This window comes from Alexandromys fortis, unplaced genomic scaffold (assembly GCF_014885135.2).
Source record: "Alexandromys fortis isolate MF-2015 unplaced genomic scaffold, M_Fortis_MF-2015_v1.1 scaffold_62, whole genome shotgun sequence".
Lineage (NCBI taxonomy): Eukaryota > Metazoa > Chordata > Mammalia > Rodentia > Cricetidae > Alexandromys > Alexandromys fortis.
This window is the reverse complement of record NW_026067942.1, coordinates 9,926,017-9,948,220: the sequence shown is the minus strand read 5'-3', so window position 1 is coordinate 9,948,220 and position 22,204 is coordinate 9,926,017. Positions and strand designations below refer to the sequence as shown.

General features: G+C 36.0%; 1 protein-coding gene across 3 annotated transcripts in view; it reads left to right on the top strand.

The window, feature by feature from the left end:
- Cd46 (CD46 molecule) overlaps positions 1 to 22,204 on the top strand; it is a 37,834-nt gene that overhangs the window by 3,822 nt on the left and 11,808 nt on the right. For 2 of the 3 annotated variants that reach the window (XR_007592860.1, XM_050148131.1), the window contains exons 2-10: positions 1,516 to 1,704; positions 2,383 to 2,485; positions 4,439 to 4,527; positions 5,323 to 5,520; positions 8,259 to 8,441; positions 11,081 to 11,128; positions 16,258 to 16,299; positions 18,298 to 18,333; positions 18,753 to 18,813. Coding sequence is in view for 2 of the 3 variants with exons in the window: in XM_050148131.1 (XP_050004088.1) it covers positions 1,516 to 1,704; positions 2,383 to 2,485; positions 4,439 to 4,527; positions 5,323 to 5,520; positions 8,259 to 8,441; positions 11,081 to 11,128; positions 16,258 to 16,299; positions 18,298 to 18,333; positions 18,753 to 18,813 (949 nt within the window). In the remaining variant the exon portion in view is untranslated. The remainder of the gene's footprint in view (positions 1 to 1,515; positions 1,705 to 2,382; positions 2,486 to 4,438; positions 4,528 to 5,322; positions 5,521 to 8,258; positions 8,442 to 11,080; positions 11,129 to 16,257; positions 16,300 to 18,297; positions 18,334 to 18,752; positions 18,814 to 22,204) is intronic. The other variant, XM_050148132.1, reaches the window with a different exon arrangement.

Below are 22,204 nucleotides of genomic sequence, written 5' to 3'. Positions count from 1 at the left end.
CCAGTGAATAAATCTTGCAAATAACTATTTTCATTATTATAATCATGACAATATAATCCTTGTAAGTGCTTTATTGTACTCTAATGCTAGTGTGACGAGCCAATGCTGAATAATGTAGCCGTATTGATTTCACCTATTGAACACAGCCATCATGTGACCTATATGAGATACTCTGATAGGGGGCAGTCCAAAGGAAGGGACCAAAGTACTGTTTCCAGAGTTGAGGCATTAGATGTTCCCTCCAGGTGTCTAGAAAGAGGGGAGAGCTACCAGTGTGCATAGCTAGGAACTGAGTGGGATGTGGAGCAATGAAAGCAAAGATATCCAAGATGGGACACAGCTGATCAGCAGCTACTTAGTTCGACACAAGAGATAAGAAAAAAGTAGAGTACTAAGTAATTATGAGAAGTGAGGGGCTAGTTCGGAACAGTACAGGCTCTGATGGTTTACCTGATGTGTGGAACACCTTTTATTCCTTACTTAGTACAACTTGTGTCTAAACTACAGCTACTGTAATGTCCCCAAGCAATATAACAGGCCATTTTTTTGCGGACTAAAGCAGGATAGGGTGACATCTGCCTTGGAGAGGGTCATAGCATTGGCAGTGGCACCCAGTGTGACCTGGGCACAGGCTGCCTAGCTTGACGCCTAGCTTGACACATACTTGGAATGCTTTCCTGAACAGGTTTTTCCACCTTGTGATACTTCAGTTTTCTCATTTTACAGAAGGAGAAACTGTTTTAAATAATTAGTATGAAGATATGTTAAAGAACACCATATGCTTAGCACAATGTGCTGAGTCTTTGCTATTTGTAGTTTTTTAAAATCCTCATCACTGTTGTTATAAGTTCTGATATCTGTTATTACTGTACTTCCAGGAAAATACAACCCACAGTATTTGGAATTTGCTTTCTAATTTTAGCAGTAATGCAGAATAAGCCCATAACAAACCTGAAAAGTGTAAATATTTTGACATGAAAGAAGTATTAACACAGAGAAATATTTATAGCTAAAATAATAAAAATTTGTTAAGACTGTCTGAAAAAAAGAAAAGAAAACATGACTTTGAGATATCATCAAAACAAATTCTTTGAATAGTAAAGAATTTGAATTTTGATTTATAGATGATAAAGCATCAATCACAGCACTCATTCAACTTTAGTACTGGGTACTAGAGGAGTAATAGTGAATGAAACATAGTCCTTAAGAACAGGATAGTCTCATATCTTTCATTTTTAAAAAACCAAAACCATTTATCATGTCTCCTTGTTTTGCTTTTGAATAAAAGTAAATTCATTCTTAAATAACTCAAAAGCTGATGTTATTTTAAACCAGTCAGGGATATTCTTGTATTACTGCCACTGCTTGAGTAAAGAAAGGCAGGCACTAAGAGTTTAGAATCTTGCTTTTAAAACAAATTCTTTTTTCTGTGCTTCCTGCCACAAAATAGCCTTTCTTAGTTTATAACAGTGGTTTTCACACTTCATCTTCATGTTCTTGCTTCCTTATTTTTAGATGCTTGTGAACTACCACCACCATTTGAAGCTATGGAACTCAAGGGTGTGCCTAAACTCTATTATGAAGTTGGAGAGATAATAGAATATAAGTGTAAAAAAGGATACCTATATATGATTCCATTCCCCATGTTTGCTACCTGTGAACCAAATCACACATGGGTCCCTATTTCAGATCACGGTTGTCTTAGTAAGTAAACTCAACTTTTCTGTTTTCTTGATCTTCAGACATTTTAGGATTGGGGTGCTTATACCCCTATTGCAGTGATGCTTTTCCTATGAAACAAAGTTTTGATTTAAATGTGAGGGTGTTTTTTTTTCAGGCTTTGGGAAATTTATAGGGAATCTTTTTTTTGGAAAATTAGTTGATTTCATAATTGTTAATCTTGTGCTTGTCCTTTGCATTAGTTACTTTTCTGATGTGGTGAAACACCATGACCAGGACAACTTATAAAAGAAAGGGTTTAATTGGGCTTGTGCTCTCAGAGGGTTAGAGTCCATGATGGTAGATCAAAGGTATCATGGCAGGAACAGATGAGATTCACATCTCAGAATGGCAAGTAGGTTCAGAGAGTGTACTGGAAATGGCAAAAATCTTTTGAAACCTCAAAGCACACCTCCACCCTAGTGATATCCTTTCTCCGGCAAGACTAGACTTCCTAATCTTCCTCAAACAGCACCGATTAGACACCCAATTTTCAAATGCCCTTATGAAGAACATCTTATTCAAATCACCATGCCCTTATAATGTAACCATTAAAGAAAATAATCTACAAAGTCGAAAGAACCATGTATGACTTTTTTACCTTGATTCAAAGTGCAACTGGCTTTGGAGTTGAATTAAATTTTTACTGTTATTTTCTTCTAGAAGTAGAATGTTCATCATTAAAGAGCCCTTCATTTGGCAATGTACACTACATGGATGGCAGACCTTCATGGGGTAATCGAGCTCAATTTTCTTGTGTGGAGGGGTAAGTTGCTCCTTATGGGAAATAAGGTAAATGTTCCTGATTCCATTGTTCTACTTCTCTTTTTTAATCATTCAAGTAAATTTGCTTACTATATGAGGGTTGCTCCTAGCCAAACAACATTTGCGTACTTTATGGAGATAGGAGAGGTGCTTAATCAATAAAGAAGTTGAAGGAAAACTAATCTGTATCATTCATGTATCTAATAATAAGTCTATGATAAACATTAAGAATGGAGTAATCTGCCAAGGATGGTGGTTCAATTTGTAATTCCAGCACTCAGGAGGTTGAGGCAGGTGGATCTCCCTGAGTTTGAGGGCACTCTGACTACACAGTGAGTTCCAGGCCAGTCTGGGCTACATATCCAAAGGGTGAGCTTACTACTCACAGTCAAGTGTACCTACCGCCAGCTCAAGGACAAAGTGGGGCGCTCATAAAATTAAGGCAGAACTGCTAACCAAAGGAGAATTCTTGAAGGCATTAACAAGTTAAATGTAACTTAACTCATCTTTACCACGTGATAGGATGTTTTGGTTGGAAAACCTTATTTTTCAGATTTCTACATAACCTGAATTGTCTCCAAAGGAGGCATTGGTCACTGAGTAAGTCTTTGTTCTCTAGAGCTCTCTTAGAAGTAATTGTGACTCTTGGGCAAAATTGGCTGTGACTGTCATCAGAGAGTTTCATTGATATTTTTTGTTTTGTTTGTTTTTGTTTTTTGAGACAAGGTTCTCTATGTAACAGCCCTGACTCTTCTGGAACATGCGTTGTAGACCGGACTGGCCTCAAACTCACAGAGATCTGCCTGCTGGAATTAAAGGAATGCACCACCATGCTTGGCAATAAATTTTTAACTTTATCAAGTAAAAGTACATTTAGGTAAAGGAAATTTAGGTTGAGGAAATTTCCTAGGTTCTTTGAGGGAACCAAAAGTTTAGGCCATAAATATTTTTCAAAGACTAATCTTGTTGAGAAACCCAGTAGATACAGAAGCTATCAGAGCAAAATTATAAAAAAATACCAGATAAGAATTTTTGTGGTGATGGAATAAGTCCAGAATAATAATCTGTGAATTAGCATAACTGGGAGACTTGACAGGATTAATCATGAGCTGTTCCTAGAAAGACATTATAAATCATTATATTAGTAAGAAATAACATAGTCTTTCTACTTGTTGTGTGCCAGACTCTTGTTTATCTAATTATCTTGAACAATCTTATAAGATATCTGATTTACTATTATTTTTTTTTGGTGTGTGTGTGTGTATATGAGAGAGAGAGAGAGAGAGAGAGAGAGAGAGAGAGAGAGAGAGAGAGAGAGAGAGAGAGAAGAGAGAAGAGAGGAGAGAGGAGAGAGGAGGAGAGAGGAGAGAGACAGGAAAGAGAGACTGACTCACTATATAAACCTGGTTGGCCTGGAGCTTGCTGTGTAGACAAAACTGGCCTTTAATTCACAGAAATATACGTTCCTCTACCTCCTGGGTTCTGAGATTAAAGTTGTGTGCCAGCACGCCTAGCTATTTGTATGTTTTTAATTGAGGAACAAGAGAAACTTAAAATGGTTTGTCCAAGCTTGAGTAGCCTGTCAGTCATGGAAATAGAACTAGAACCCAGGCAGTCCTTTCCTAAGGAAACTTCCCTCCTCTGTCCATTCTCCCAGAGCAGAACAGATGGGCAAAGACAAAGAAGCAGAGTAGTAGGAGATAGCAAAGATGCCAGGTCACATCAGATGTGCCTAGATATCACAGCTCTTGGACTGCGTGCTCACAGACAGAAACTCTTTATCTAATTAAAGTTTGGTTAGATTTGTTTAGTACTGTCATTATACCTTGTTTAAGAAACCTATCCTTCAAACTACTATAGCATAGGAAAAAAAACTATCTGAAACTGTCTTTCATTATTATGTGTATTTTATCAGCTGCCAAAGAAAACAGTAACTTTTTCTTTGCTCATTTAGTTATTACTTAATTGGTATGTCAGTTCTACACTGTGTGCTTAAAGGTGATGATGATGCACACTGGGATGGTCCTCCCCCACGTTGTGAAAGTAAGTACATTCTCTTTTTAAAATTTACACTATCACTTCTCAACCATTTTGGCCTCAGGACCCTATTGTGATTTTAGATTAATAAGTACCCAAAAACCTTTTCTCCCTGGTTATATCTATTGATATTAATCATGTTGGAATTAGAATGAAAATATTTTTGAATAATTATTTTAAGGACAATAAACTTTACTATTAATATATCTCACATATTTTTATTGAAATTTTAATAGTAAGAATAGGGACACTGCATTTTGTTTTGCAAATCTCTTCAATATTTGACTTGGAGGAAGACATTGGGAATTAGTCTGTTCAATTATCAAAGTTTGTTACTTCTGCAAAAACATTTTTACTGTAAGGATGATAGTGATACATTATAGTATGTTAGTATGATTTTAAGCCACCATTCTACTGAATGAATGTACCTGCACCTTCAAACACATTTCTCAATCAGTATTCAACGTGATTTTTTTTCATCACAAAGGTTTTCACCAGATGATCAGCATCTTTTCTATTGACTAGAACAAAACTTGGCATGACCTCACAAATAAGGTCATTCCTTCCCTTAGGAAAATGAGTGTTGTCCTGAAAGGTCATTTCTGTGTTAGTGGTTTAAATTGGAAGTGATGGATTTTCTCATAGAAACCCTCTTCTAGATGAAAATTGGGTTCATAAATAACTCATAAAAACCTTGTACTGATAAATTTGTTAATAATTTATAGAGTTTCCTAATACTGTCTTGAATAGGTACACTGCCTTAATTATAACTTTATTTCCCTTTTTTCTTTTTTTATAAAGAAATCTCTTGTGTGCCACCTCCAAAAATAAAAAATGGGACACACACCTTTAGTGATATTGATGTATTCAGATACCGTGAAGCAGTGATTTACAGTTGTGATCCTATCTCAGGGCCAGATAAGTTTTCCCTTATTGGAATGAGCATGCTGATCTGTACTGGCCATAACACCTGGAGCAGCCAGGCTCCCGAGTGTAAAGGTAATCATCTTTCCTTCATTTGCAAGTAGTTTTACCTAAAAGTAAACACAGTGAGCATATGGCTTTTATACTCTTCTAAAACTGTTTTCTAATTTAATTTCATAGCTGTTAAGTTAAATCCAAAAATAATTCTATTTATGGAGTTCCATCCTCATTTCCTAGAATGTGAGCCATGAGGTGGGGTATTTTTGTTTTAAAGAACCAAAACACTCAACATACACTGGCTGGAAAATAAGGAAGTTATTCTGTGTTACAAGAAGACAGGACAGTCTAGCTACAGGTAATGGCAGAGCAGATTATGATTAGCAGCCCTCTCACTGAAAGAATAGTAAAAATCTAGACAAAAAAAGTTTGCTTTTTGTATTTTTTTTTATCCTAAATTGTTTACGGCATGGAAGCGTTACCAAAAACATGGAGCCACTGGAAGGTTTTGCTCTTGAAAGAGAGCTACCACTGACTCCCAGCAAATCCTTATCTTTCCAAGTGGGACGGCTGCAAGGTAGAAAACAATCTAGGTGCTTAGATGTTTTTGTTGTTGTTGTTTTGCCTGTTTTTGCTGTTTGTTATTTTGACATAAGGTCTCACTATGTAAACCTGGCTAGCCTAGAACTTACAGAGATCCTCCAGGTTCTGCCTCTTGAGTGCTAGAATTAAAAGTGTATGTCACCAGGACTGGTGACTAATACAATTTTTAACAAATATAAAAAATAGTAATTTAAAGTGTATTACCTACTCTTAAGAAATGAAAGTAGAGGGGCTGGAGAGATGGCTCAGTGGTGAAGAGCATTGCCTGCTCTTCCAAAGGTCCTGAGTTCAATTCCCAGCAACCACATGGTGGCTCACAACCATCTGTAATGAGGTCTGGTGCCCTCTTCTGGCCTTCAGGCATACACGCAGAAAGAATATTGTGTACATAATAAATAAATATTTAAAAAAAAATGAAAGTAGAAATCCACAAAATCTGAAAATTATGCAAGATACTTCTAAATAATCTATAGGTAAAGAAGTTAGCAGGAAAATTGGAAAGTCTGTGAAATGTATAAAAATAAAAACAGCTTCTCAGAATGTCAGGACTTGCCAGGGTTCACCTGAAGTACACTTCCTATCACAAAATATTTGTGTTAGAAAAATAAAAATTGTAAATTAGGGACCAAAGGACCTAGTCCTAGCCTTCCACTGTAATAATCTAAAGAGCAAATTAAATTATCAAGTTGCAAGAAAGTACAGCAGACATCAATGAAGCAGAAAAAAGAGGAGAGAACAAGAAAAATAATAGAAACCGACAGCTGTGTTTTGGGAGAAGATGGATAAATTAGATAAAACTATAGCCAGAAGTATATGTGTGGGGGGGGGGAGAGGTAGAGGGACCAACATTAAGAATAAGAAGGAGCAGGTGGTAGTGATGCACATCTTTAATCCCAGCACTCGGGAGGCAGGGGCAGGCAGATTTCGGTGAGTTCAAGGCTAGCCTGTTCTACAGGAGCTAGTTCCAGGAGAGGCTCCAAAGCTACAGAGAAACCCTGTCTCAATAAATAAATAAATAGAAAGAAGGAAAGAAAGAAAGAAAGAAAGAAAGAAAGAAAGAAAGNATTTTTATTATTTAAAACAATTTTAAAATAAATATGTTTTAATCATATTCTTCCTATCACTTGTCTTTCCATATCATCTCCCCCTCCCTACTCATCTAACTTGAAGTTCTTTCTTTCTTTTTTTTTTCTTTTTTGGTTTTTCGAGACAGGGTTTCTCTGTGGTTTTGGAGCCTGTCCTGGAACTAGCTCTTGTAGACCAGGCTGGTCTCGAACTCACAGAGATCCGCCTGCCTCTGCCTCCCAAGTGCTGGGATTAAAGGCGTGCGCCACCACCGCCCGGCTTAACCTATAGGTTAAGAGCACTGGCTGCTCTTCCAGAGGTCCTGAGTTCAATTCCCAGCAACCACATGGTGGCTCACAACCATCCTTAATGAGATCTGGTGCCCTCTTCTGCCCCGCAGGCATACATGCTTATAGAACACTGTACATAATAAATAAACCTATAGGTTTTTAATCAAGAAAAATTCTTTGAGACAGAAGCATTAAAAATAACTGGACCACTTCTATATAAACCAAAGCTGAGAACTTTCCCAGCCAGCCTATGAGAATTGCCAAAGTGGGGCTGGAGTGATGACTCAGCGGTTAAAAGCACTGGCCCTCTTGCAAAGGACACAGGTACAATTCCCAGCACCCACATGGCGATTCCCAGCTGTCTCTAACTTTGATTCTAGGGGATCTGGCATCTTCCTGCAGACAAAAGCTCAATGCACATAAAAAATAAAAAAGTCTTAAAATTGCAAAAGGAAGCACTGGACTGAAAAAAAAAAAATGGTACCAGACAGGAGCTCAGGCCCCCAGGAATGGGCAGAGCACTTGAGTTTAACAAGCTGAACGTGATCTGGTCTCAGCTGCTGTTCAGTTTACACCTCACAGTATAGGATAACATCCATAGTGCCTAAACTAGCAATTTTTGTCCCTCTCCCCCAATTCTTCTAGTAGACTATGAATCAGTCTAATGGATTGTGACTAATTTTACTTAAAGAATGGGGGAAGGTGAGTATTATTGTGAATTTCTGAGGGATCTATGTGCTCATATTTGCAACACAAAATATGTTTCTTTAACTCTGAGTTGTAATCTTAAAAGTTTCAGAAAATTTATATGAAAAATAAACCAGATTTTTATTAAATTGTGATCAATTCTCTTTTCAGTGGTAAAATGTCCATTTCCACTACTACAAAACGGAAGACAGATAGCAGGATTTGAAAAGAAATTTTCCTATGAAGCAACAGTGACATTTGAATGTGAGGAGGGTTTCTACATGAAGGGCAGGGACACGGTGGTCTGCAATGCTAACAGCACTTGGGAGCCTCCAATCCCAATGTGTATTAAAGGTATAAACAATGTCTCATTTCCCTTCTTTAATTTCCCTTTTGTTTGCTTGCTTGTTTTGAAATTTATTTCATTATTGTTAAATATTATGAAACCTGAAAAGCAATAATTTTGGTACATAGCTCAGGCTTATAATCATTCCTGTGCCATATATATGACATAAAATTCTGCTGTTGTGATTTTTGTTATTTTGGGGGGGGGATTTTAGTTTATTAGAGCATAGCAATATTCTCTTAAGTGCATTTCAATATAAAAAGTGGATTGCAACATTTTTCAGAGTAAATTGAAGCCTGGTTATTGCTATATAATTAAGTCAAGAATCAAAGGTATGACTCATGATAGTGAAAAGTTGGTCTAAATTACATTATTTTGTTTTCCAGTGTAATCCACCCTAATATAAAACCTCTAACTTTTGAGTTATTCAGGTTTATTAAAGTTCTGCATAATTTTTCTAACAATCTTTTAAATTCCTCGTGGAAGTGCCAGCAATAACTCTTGTTTGACCCAATTGACATTGTTCTTTTATTTTCTGGTGTCAACTACCAGTTTAAAATCTCCAGTTTTTATTCTCATATTTAATAATTTCCTTTTTATACTTTTAAAAAAATACTAAGTTCCTGGTTGATTTTTCAGATACCCTTTAAATTCCTGCATATCTATTTACTCATCATTTTTAGTACATTTAATAGTACAGAAAGAATGAATATATTTGCAGCCATTTCATTTGTCAGATGTAGTAACTTATTTTATTTGCTATAGTCCCACACATGAATAGGAATGTGAATTTAGAAAAGTTATGTCCATTTTAAATGTGTATTTCCATGTGTCAAATGATCTAGTACTTTTCTTATTGTGTCCAGGATGTAAGTGGGATGCCCTTAAAGGACTTACCACAATACCTGGTATATGGGATGCTCTTAAAGTTAGCTACATAGCTTCTCTACTTGCATCAATCTTAATAAAAAGGAAGGCCCTTGGCTTCTGTTTGTTGCTGTTTTCTGTATTCAGTTTTGCTACTTAACTCTTTTTTTTTTTTAACCGAAATGATTTGCTTACTCTTTTGCTCCTTATCATGTTAGACACAGTTCATTTCCTGAACTGTGGTCAGTTTGGGGGTGAAAGTCTCATTAGCCATCTTGTTTAGGATCTTGTATATACCCAAATTGGCCTCAATCACAGTACTCCTGCTTTAGTTTCTTCAGTGCTGGAATTACAAGCATGCACTATGCTCAGATTTTCAGTTTTTTTTTTTTTTTAAGTAGTGCATATAATAGAAATTTGTGCTGCCTCAAGAATGAAACCTGCGTTTTCCATTTCCTCCCCACTCCCCTTACCTATTTAAAACATTTGTTCATTATTTTTGTCTTTACCAGGCAACACTGACAAGAGAAACTAGATTTCTTAACAGCCGAGGGCTAGGAAGCCTCTCCAGCTGAAATGACATGGGTTTTCTAGAGACTCCCAATCAGCTGCTGTTAAGCATGGAGAAGTTTCTATGATGGAGGAACCATCATTCCCACTGCAGAGCTCCTTGCTGTGGTTCCAGCTGATGCTCTGGAAGCCACCAGGGTCTTGGAAAGAGCATCAGACAGGACTGACTGTGCACAGTCCTATCTTGACTCTGCCTAACCAAACTAACTTCATTTCTATGAACTTTGGATTTCATGTTGCTTTAACAAGGATATTGAACTCAAGTAAACCTCAATTACTGGTTCTAACTTGTTTAAAAATATTTTTTGTCTTCTTAATATTTTAAAGGTTTGAGAGATATGAGAATTGTACATGCTCACTTGCTCACCCAGTGATTAGAATCTCTTTTTTCTTTTTTTCTTCTTATTTTTTCTTTTGAGACAAGATTTTCACTATATACTAGAACAATCTGTGTAGATGAGGTTGGCCTAGAACTCACAGAAATTGCCTGCCTCCCAAGTGCTGGGATTAGAGGCATGTACCACCACGCCCAATTTCTGGAGTACATTTTGATATTTTATACAAGAACCTGACATCTCCAGTAGCTTTCTTTTATATCTTAGCTGAGTTTCTGTTGAAAGGAATTTTTGAAAGAATTGATAGTAAGTACTTGATAAAATATTTATGAAACACTAATTCAATTTGCTATTTGAAAGACAAGATATATAAGAAAAGGCTCATAAAGAAGTAAAACTAAGGGATCCTTCTGTTAAAAAAATCTTGGTAGAATTGTCTGTCATTTTTTATTGCCCATAGGGAAGAACTTGAATTGGAAAGCGGCAGCAGCAGTAGCCTATACCTAGTGTTATGGTAGGTCTGATGGTATGTGAAAAGTGGAGAGATTACGGTGCCCATTGTATGGTATCTGACTTGTTAGGGTGCATATGTTTACCTTGAACACATTCTCTTTATGATTTATTTTTAGTTACCTTCTAGGATTTGTATTTGTAGAATGCAAAGCTGTAGTGAAGATTTTTGTACACAGGTCTGTGAAATTATATATGTAGATCAAACATATCTATAGGCTAGGTCTCTAGTAGAACTATAAAGTACAGAAAGTATGTGTACCCTTTACTTTCATAGGTAATCTTTTTAAAAAATTAATGTTATAATTAAATTTATAATTGTATATTAATAAGCTTAATGAATTGATAGACTTTTTTTTTTTTAGGTCCTAAGCCTACTTATCCCACCAAGCCTCCAGTTTACAATTACCCAGGTTTGATAGTTCTTTATCCTACTGATGGAGTTAAGAGTTCCATGAGATATAGATGAGAAATGGTGTCTTGTTTTGTCATTTTTTCAGTTTTTAATAAGGTTGAACTTTTTAAAATTACATTTTTAAAGCATCCTTTGAGGTGGGGATGTCACTATTGATGCTCAGGCATTCAATTCTCATCTCAAATAATCTTTGCCTTTAGGTTCTTGCCACTGGACCCAATGGTCATTTATTCATATCCTCTTCCCTTTTTTTTCCTAAAATATTTTAATTTATATACATCTGGATATAGATTTATTTTTATAGATTAAAAGTATATAAATAATGTGAAAGTTAATTGCTACTAATATTTTAGGGTTGTTTTTTATTTTTGTACATCAACATGCTCTTATTTTTCCTTTTTCCTCATTATTTTGTGTGTGTGTTTGCATATATGTGGATACACACATTTGTGGTATATGCATGTGTTTGTGGAAATCTGAGGTTAATGTTGGGAATCATTCTCAATCCCTATTCCTTATTCCCTGTGGCAGGATGTCTTCATCAAATCCAGAACTCACAGATATAGCCAGTCTCTCTAATCTCTAGGAATCCCAACTCCACCTTCCAAGGCTAGATATGCAGGTAGACTTGTCTATGTAGGTGTCTGAGGATCCAAACGCAGATCATTAGTCTAATGTGGCAAGTGCTTGACCTCTGAGCTATCTTCCCCACCAACATTTTCTTTTTTTAAGCAAAAATCATATCAAACTTCACATATTTTTCGTTGATTTGTTCTTTCACTTAATGTCTTAGATTGGGATTTAGTTAGATTTATTCCCATAATAGTTTCTTTTGGAGGCCTTAAAAGTTTTTGCCTTTAAGACTCCCTTTCAGGACTCAATTAAAGACACCATGAATAGGTAAATGGGGGGCTAAAGATCTGAGGGTAAAGAAGTTTACTCACAACAGGAATCGTCTGACCATGTTTCTTCATTCTTCTCTCTTCAACCCATCATCTCTCATTGTTCCACCCATTACTTACTTGTTCTCCTTGTTCTACATTGTTCTTCCTTGTCCCTAGTTCTACCCATTACCAGGGTTCCCAGTCATATATATCCTTCAAACCAGCAATTTTCCAGCCCTAACAAGTTGGGGGGGGGCAGCATTCTTTTTCCCCATAGAAAATTAGATAAGGGTTTTCACATACACACACAGATCAATGGGAGTGGCTAGTACACATCCCGTGAACTACTTAATGGAGAAAGTTAGTAAGAAAGGAATTACATCATCAGGGATTCTTAGGGAGGAGGTTAGTATGCTACATTATTAGATGATAGATAAAAGATTAAAAGGTTTGTTTTCAGTAAAATCATGAATAGGGCACAGAATGTATTTTAAATCAGTGCACCACTTCTTTTCTCCTGGTATGCATAGAGGCTGTGAGGTAACTAGGCAACCCAGGGTAAGCTGATGGCTGCTTGATCCAATAGCACGTATACCAGACACCACAATTTCTACGGGCCTAGGTCTGGAGTTAAACTTAATGCTATAAGCAAAGAAGAGACCCAGGCCTCTAAATTATCAGTTCTGGGCTATGCTGTTATCAACCGTTCTGATCGTGGGGTAAAACCAGAGCAGCAGCTTGAGCAGGTAGTAACTCTACATCCTTGGAGATCCATGTATATCTTAGATGGGATGCCTGGACCCTAAACTCTGACCAAATGCCTGCTGATAAAGATAATTGCAGGAAGGCAGATCTCTGTGCTTACCTAGGAGAGAGGAACAAGGCCTGGCCAGTGGGAAACTGGTTTCACTAAACAGTTCTGTACTGTGAGAATTCCCAAATATGTAACAGAAAAAGAGTTAACTACAGCAAAAAAAAATTTACAGTAAAGGACAGCCACTGTATTCATGAAGCAATAATGCCAAAAGCCTTGCCTTTTGGTTTAGCCTTTACGACATCCCTTGGTTGCTCATGAAAAGATGTCTGAGCAATTACTGTATAATGTTATGACTTGTAGTAAGTTGCATACTATATATCCTACTTTACCAATCTCCTAGTGGTCATGTGTGTCAGAAGTTTTACATAAATGGGTGATGAGATATTTTAATTATTCCATCAATTGCTATGAGTTGTATGTCATATAAAAAGCTTTAGGTAAGAATGGGGATGGAGAGATAATTCAGTAGCTAAAAGCAAGTCCTGCTCTTGTTCAGTACCCCATTTGATTCTCAGCATCCATGTGGAGTGGCTCACAACCTACTGTAAGTCCAACTTCAGAGGATCTGACACTCTTCTGGCCTCCTCAAGTACCTGCATGTACATGGCACACACACACACACACACACACACACACACATGAATTAAAAAATAAAAATAAATCTTTAAATAAAAGCAGGCTTTTAGTCTTCTCCTGGTGAGAATTACATTATTTTATTCATATATCTGAATTCTTTATATCAAATTGAAACACATGGTGATATTTGTGGGGAGGGTAACAGGCTCCTCCTTCCCTCATCCCCACTTAGGGACTAAAAAAGGCTAGTGGATAAGTGGAACTATAAGCAGAGCTTTGTCATCTGGGAAGAAGACAGCTTGCCCAACTTTTCACTGTACATAAAATCACAGGTATTCCAGCCTTCTTTCTCATTTGGACCCTTCCCATTCCTGCACCAGAGTTGTCTTTTTAAAACTACAGTACTGTTTTTTTTGAATATTTGACTTTTTTAAAATTTCTAGACCATTCATGTTAATCTTGCAATTCAACCAGACAATCCTTTGGCATTACACACACAGACATTCTTGTGCAGCCAATTCTCTTTCCTCATCTCTAACTGAAACTTCCACTGTTAAATGACGACTTCCTGTTCCTCCCTCTCCCAGCACCTGCTGCACACTGTTTTCCTTGCTTCCCTATATAACTTTGTCCATTCTAAGTATTTCCTGTACCTAGATCATACAGAATCTATCCTTTTGTGCCTTGCTAACTTCATATAACTCTTGATCCATGTAACTTTCATCTCTTTCTAGGACACTTATGTCTGAATAATACTCCATTCCTTGTAGTGCCTCAGTTTTGCTTATTTGTTCATTTTGGTAAATTAAGGTTGCTTTATGTACACCTTCTAGCTATTTTGTACAGCTGTTTTTGAGTATGAAGTTAGACACCTATTCAAAGTTTCCACTTTTAATTTTTCTGGTGTACAACGAGGAATAGAACTTCTAGGTCATAAGGTGATTCAATTTCTTTTCTTCTCTTCTTCTTCTTCTTCTTCTTCTTCTTCTTCTTCTTCTTCTTCTTCTTCTTCTTCTTCTTCTTCTTCTTCTTCTTCCNTTCCTCTCTCTCTCTCTCTCTCTCTCTCTCTCTCTCTCTCTCTCTCTCTCTCTCTCTCTCTCTCTCTCTCTGGAAATTATTGCTTTCCACAACAGCTACATGATTTTATAGTCTTCACCACATTTCTTGCATCTCCATTCTCAGTTGTTCTGGTCTTTGTTTCATTTCGTTTTGTTTTGCTTTTGTAACAAGAGCCATCTGTTTTGTGTTGCTGTAACAAAATACCACAGATGAGATGATTTATAAAGGACAGAACTGGATTCAGGGAGGTATGTAATGTCAAAGTGCTACTGTTAGGCAAATTCCTTCTTTCTGCATCATAACAAGCCAGAAAGATAGGAGAAAAAGTATATGCCACATGGGCAGACTCTCTCCTGCAATGAGCCCAGTCTCTAGATAATGCCATGACACACTTGTTCCCTCATCATCTCAATACCCTTATGTCAGCAAGAATTTCTACATAAATTTTGGAGAAAGCAAGCATTCAAGCCATAGTACTAAGTTAGTATATGCATGTGTTTGTGGAAAAAGATATATTTTCATTAACTTCTTCAGACGTTTTGTTCTTTATTCTGCTGACACCACTGCTGATGACCTAGGGAGAGGAGAACAGCATGGAGGTGGGAGTGTGGGAGGAGTCTCCCCGTCTTCTAACAGCTAGAGACCAGAGAGAAACAGACCATGTATAACCTTCAGAGGCATGCCCATATCGTCCATCAGGGTCTACTTCCTAGTTGATACCACTTACTAATACTGCCATCAAGTTACATGTCTATGAATAGACTCTATTAATTTAATCAGAGTCCTTAAAATTCCACCATTTTTCAATGGCTGGGTCCATCAGTTGAGTATCACACCTTCAACACATGAGCTTTTGGGGGATGCTTTGTATGCATACCCACAATCATGTGTTTCCATGTATTTCTCTCTTAAATCATTTACAGCAAAGTTTCGTAGGCTTCTCTGTGTAAGTCTTTTATGGCCTTGGGGTTATTCTTTGTGTTTTACCTTTTCTATGCTATTGCAACTAGAGTTGTCATAATTTCCTTTATAAAGTATTCATTGTTCTTTGTGTGTGGATTTTGTATCCTGCAACTCTGCTGAACTCATTAGACTGTCTACAGAAAAAGCACATGTCATCTGTGGCTGAGGCTGTAGCAAAGTGGTGTAGGGTGACAGCTGAGCGTGTTTAGGCCTGGGTTCAACCCTCAACAGCACAAGAAAACAAAGGTCACTCCATTTTCAAACATATATTTTTCTAACGTTTATTCATTTTCTGCTTTTCTTACCTAATTGCTTTGGTTAGATTCCAATATCATATTGAATACAAGTGGCAAACCTGGGTACCCAATCTTGTTCCTGATTTTAGAGGGAAATTTTCTAATATTTTATTATTGATAATACTAACTGTGGGTTATTTTTATATGGGATCTATTTTGTTGAGAAAGTTTCTTTCCATTTCAGGTTGATAACTGAATTATTTATTGAGCCAATTCAATATCTTTAATTTTAACTAGACTCTCATAAAATTTACAGACTAATTTTGAGAATAAGGAAATTTGTATGCTACTATATATTATTACTATAGGGAATATTAATAGACAGGAAAAAGCTAATAATAAAAACATAAAACTGTAGAACTTTATAACAATACTCAAAAAAAATATTAATGGGACTTATAAGAAAAATGAAAGCTTAGAAGTTTTTATACATTGGTGAAGAATAAACTTGAGAATTTACAGGATTTTGATTTTTATTCTTTTATTTCTGTTTTATTTTACTTAACCCATTTTTCTTTCTTTTTCCCCCTAGGATATCCTAATCCCCGTGAAGGAATATTTGGCCAAGAATTAGGTTATTATTTCAGTTATTTATACCCGTGAAGTATGAAACATTAACAGTTTACATGGAAATATCATACATTTAAGTTACTGCCAGTTAAAAAGAAGCATATCTTGTCAGTAGTAATAGTTGACATTTAGGATAGCTTACTTGGGGCTGACACCATGACAGATGTAAGTACCACTGTGTAGAGTGACATGGCGGTAAGTGCAATGTCATAAAAGGGCCTCAATATAGGAAAATTAGTTGGTTGAGGTTAAAGTATATAAATCACAACTTGCCTTCCATGTGATTCTCTTCCTGATCTACATAAACCTTAAAGTACTATAAGTTGGATTAATATTTTTTTTGTGTGAAAGATTTGTTTAGCATAATTTATGTAGGCCTCAATTTATACAATATACATTAAACTAAATCAGGTATAGTTACAACAGCTAAAATTCAGTGATATGTAGGCATGATGAGCAAGACAAAAAATCTGCTATGTTTTATTTATTAGACTAGATTAGTAATGATTTTTTTTCTTAAATCATGTTTGGCTTATTTTTTATACATATGTGTCTCTTTATGCATGGGAGATTGGGTCTGATAAACCCGCGGTAACTTGAAAGTGTACTTAGCGTATTTACCTAAAGATTATCAGAGATATTCACATGGCCAAAGTTTGGGTTTCACTCATGTGATTCTGGTTCTGTAGGAACTGTGGCTTTCCACTACTGCCCAAGTTCTAAGATAAAGTTCCATGTCATTGCTAACCCAGGCAAAGGTCAAAATTTAACGTTCAACATTGGTTTCTGCTGAATATGCATCAGTGTCTTTCCAATGTAAAATGAAAATATTCAGTCAAACCATCAGTTTGTGAACTGTCTTAAGTATGGAACTTTAGAAGAAAATACATTAGACATAAATACTCCCAAAATGTAAGATTTTTGTAGAATTTAATGTTCTCTGGTAACCTAGTTAGCATTAACTGTTAATTTGATACTTCCTGGAGTCACCTGAGAAGGTAGTGTCAATTTAGGGATTGCCCAGATCAGATTGGCCTGGGGGAAGGGGGATTGTCTTGATTGTTGACTTATGTAGGAGAGTTCAGCCCACTGGAAAGCACCATTCCCTGAGCAGGTAGTTCTGCACTGTATTAAGAAAACTAGCTAAGCATGAACCTTGCTATCAGTCTAGCAATAGCCTTCCTTCATGGTTTCTGCCATACTCTCTGAGTGGTGAGTGATTTCCCTGCTTAAAGGTAATGCTGCATGTATACCTGGCAGGCCTGCCATCAAGTTCTGCCTTGAGTTCCTGTCCTGACCTTCCCTCCGTGAAGTATAAACTGGATGAGTTATTTTCTCCCCTATGTGCTTTCGGCTGAAGGATTTTCTCTCATCAATAGAAAGAAAACCAGAACACCCAGTTAGTCGCTATGCTTGTTTAAATTCCTCTGCATAACTCATGGGTGGTCTGCCACTGAACTCTATCTCCACCTCTTAGGCTATACTTCCAGAAGGGAAGGTCTTTGGTATTTAAGATTAGTTATGGGGGTGGCTGTGAGGGTGTAATGAAAATAGGAAGGGCCTGATAAGATAGAGTAATTGAAAATAGTATTTATTTAATTAATTTATTGAAGCTTATGACATTCTACAGATCTCCTTTTCAGGGAAATGGATTTCTTTTAAAGATTATAACAAATTGTAGGAAGCATACTGGACAAAATCAAATAAAAGATAGTATATTGTGTAATGATTTTCCTCTACTTGGTAAATTCTAATCATTCTGTAATAACCTTTACTAAACAACGTGATAGGGCAAGAAAAAATAAACCACACACTAAAATTTGAAGTTCACCAAGTTGGACCCCAAACCTGGAAATGGGTTTACAAGTGTTCTGTGATCAAAATGACTTGGGTATTAATGATTGTGTTCAAAGTAGATAAATGAACATTTATTATTCTCTTAAGTTTAGATTATCTGAACTAATTTAGAGACTTCTAAATGCTTGGCTTCTTTTTTCCTTAGATGCATGGATTATTGCTCTGATTGTTGTTACTTCAAGTAAGTAGCCCACATTTTTCACTGCTTAAATTCAATTGTTACTGTAAAGCAGTGTATTTTTAAGAGTTTTTAAACTTGAGATAAATAAACTTAGGAAACATGGTCTTTTATGTATTACCCTTTGCTAATTTATATTATTTCATATTCTATGTTTACTTAAAAGTAGCCTGTAAGCAATGATTGTGAATGTTCATCCTAAGTATGCTTTTGATAATATTTAAAATTCAGATAGGACTCTCCTCTGACTTTCTGTGAACTATGATTCCAGGGAGTTGGATTTAAAGAATAAAGTGTACAGATGAAATCTAAATGCATAACTGGTTATCACTGAAAAATAACTGATTTATTTCTTCTGCTTAGATTTTGAATCTTGGCAATCATTCTCAGTGTTACATGCTATTTATTTTCCTTTTCTTTAGTTGTTGGACTTGTTGTAATTTGTCTCATCATACTCAGATATCTTGAGTACAGGAAGAAAGGGTAAGTATTCTAACTGAATCGGCATCTTCCTCATGCCTTTGTGCCGCTGGTTTGTCTTCTGCCCTGAGCACCATCCTTATAAAGCATTCTTGCAGTAATGTGCCCTACAAATTTCATTTCTTTGCTAAAACATCATTGCAGCAAAGGATCTGTGTGAAGTTGTTTTTTTTTTAGCAGCTGTTATGACTACAAGAAAGTTTTCTATGGAACCTGAAGTTTAAGTTACTTAGTGAAGCAAGGTCATTATGAAGTTTTCCCTGCCCTAGGTAATCCTTATTCCTAAGTTCGAAAGTGGCCAAAATTAAATTAGAAATATTTCAGTGTGATATTCACTTTAAAGTCACTGAAATTTTTATGATAAAAGCTTACATTTGTCTTACTTGACTAGTGGTAAAAAGCAATATAAGGGTCTGATTTCTTTAGAGAATTATTTATTAATGTTAATCACTGTGATTGAGACCATCACCATTTGATTTCTCTCTTTTGTTCTCCTGAATTTTTTTCACGATAGATTAGTGAATGAGCTAGAAGTAGCTGAAGGGCTAAAATTCACAGGGTATTGTATTATCTTTTATCTGTGTTCTGCCTTTATAAAAATTTTTAAAAAGGTGGATTAAAACAGGAAAAAATACAAATACATAAATTTAAAAGGAATAAGGATTTAGAAGAGATGGGGTATTCAGGGTATGTACGTAGGTGAAAATAGGGATTCAAAGTATCAAAATTAAATGTAGAAAATTTACATATAATGTAAGATTTGGAATAAAACATATGACATAGATTAGATTGGTGCTTTGAAGTTTCTGATAGAATTTAGATAATTTCATCTTCTTTCTTCTCACTTTAAAAAAGCTCTGAGCATATCTGAGTGTGTGGATGTGGTCAGGAGCAGGATGATGTTGGTGGTTTCATTGTCACCCAAGGCCTGGGCTGCTGCACATAAAGATCTATGGATAAAAGGGTTTGCTGCGTGATTCACTGTCAAACTGCAGCGTCCATGATGAGATTTTTCTTTTTCTCTCTCCTAAATTTTATTTTATTTTATTTTATTTTTGGGGAAGGTTGCAAGGACAGTGTGTGGATGTGGTCAGGAGCAGGATGATGTTGGTGGTTTCATTGTCACCCAAGGCCTGGGCTGCTGCACATAAAGATCTATGGATAAAAGGGTTTGCTGCGTGATTCACTGTCAAACTGCAGCGTCCATGATGAGATTTTTCTTTTTCTCTCTCCTAAATTTTATTTTATTTTATTTTTGGGGAAGGTTGCAAGGACAGAGGGCGGATATGAAGGAAACAAATGGGATTGGTATGCATGATGTGAAAGCCACAAAAAAATAAAAAGTTTAGTAATAAAAATTAAAGAGCTCTAAAATCATCCCTAATAAATATAAGGCCTTTGTTTCATGTTTCCTCTTAAATTAATAATCTGGTTTGGGCTATTAAATAGAAGTATATTCTTGTAAAAGCTCAATCTTTTTGTTTATATTTTTAAAAGTCATTTTAAATAACTCAAATAAAAACATCATAGGACTAGACCAAGGAAGTAACACTTGGCCAGTCCCAAGCCCTATACATTTAAATGATCTTATATCCATTAGTATAGACATTTTGAAGTTACAGAGATTTGCTTGGGGTTTTGCATTTTCTTTGTCAATCACGTTTTTATTCATTTACCTACCAGGCAGGGGACTGTAACAGTTAAAACTAGGAAAGCAAATTCTAAACTTTTAAATATTACTCAATTGTCTGTTTTATATGCCTATAATTCCTTTATTTGAATCTCAAATCTCGTATTTATAGGATATCTAATAATAACATTTGACCTATCTATTGGTTACATGTCTTTAAACTAGATTGATAAACAATGTCCATGGGGAATGCTATCAGTGGTTTTATTAATATGCAAGATTTACTTTCCAAAGAAAGTAAACAACGTAATTTTTCATTGCCTTTTTGTTATTGTTTATAACATCACTCCATAAAAATTCATTATGGAGTCTTAGAAATGTTAATATATTAATATACAGACTGTATAGTTACATGTAAAGTATCTTTTAAAGCTAAGCAATTGCCTGGTCTTTGTCCTCACAAATAATAGTGACTTGAAAATCTAAAAATAATTTGTTTTGTTATTCTTCTTGTTCATATGTAATACTACAGTGGTCTAATAGAAAATTTAATTTAAAAAATATTTTGGGAAGATTATTTGTTTTTAAACAGTGCAATGCCCAGAGTAGGGCAATTTCCAAGAATTGTGTAGGAGGAATAACTCTTAATTACTTTTGAGCTAAAATATAAAATGTATTGATAGTCTTTCAGGATATACTTTGCCTTTTTTAATTACAAAAACCTAATATAAGCCGGGCGGTGGTGGCGCACGCCTTTAATCCCAGCACTTGGGAGGCAGAGGCAGGCGGATCTCTGTGAGTTCGAGACCAGCCTGGTCTACAAGAGCTAGTTCCAGGACAGGCTCCAAAACCACAGAGAAACCCTGTCTCGAAAAACCAAAAAGAAAAAAGAAAAAAAAACCTAATATAATATATGATGGTTAAATTAAAACTTAGGTTCTTCCCATGCTTATCACACACAAGGCATTGGATCAATTTCCAGCAAACAAAAAAGTAATTTAATTTTCAGAATGCTTGGCTTCAGAACACTGAAGCCTGTATATGGATGTGTGTGGAGTTTTCTGTTTTTCGTTTCAGGGAATTTACCTCACTATATATCTCTGGTTAGCCTCAAGCTCGTGATGATCCTACTGCCTTGCCTCCCTAGTGATACTATTTTTCCCTAAATTTACTCTCCCAAGAAGTCAGGTGCAGATGATACTTCTTTGTAAGCCCATGGATCACTTGATGCTCTGGGATAGGTCTGAGACCTACTGTCTAATCCAAGGGTGCTATATGGTCCACTGCAATTATCCATGGTCAGTGTTGACACTTTTAAAAACACTGTCAAGTTCATTGTCATTTTTTTCTTTTCTTTTCTGGTATTTAAGGTCATTAAGTGCACCCCTCCCCCATAGTGAGAAACACACTATGCAGAATAGGCTGGCCTCCAACTCACAGAGTTGCCTGCCTCTGTCTCCCAAATGCTGGGATTAAAGACAGGCACTACTATGCCCAGTTGTTATATTTTTTAAAGATTTATTTTTATTTTATGTGTAGAAGTGTTTTATCAACATATATGTAAATGTATGCTCTTTTATTTAAATTATTGTACTATCTTCTTAATCCATAACCTTTCTACCTCAAAGTGGCTTTCACTGTCTCTGAGTTAACAAGGATAAATGCACTTCTTTTACCCTTACTTGGCAATCAACACAGAAAACTTTTGTGAAAAAATGTTGATTTTCCACACACAGAAATCTTTCAGATCTGCAGCAGACACCA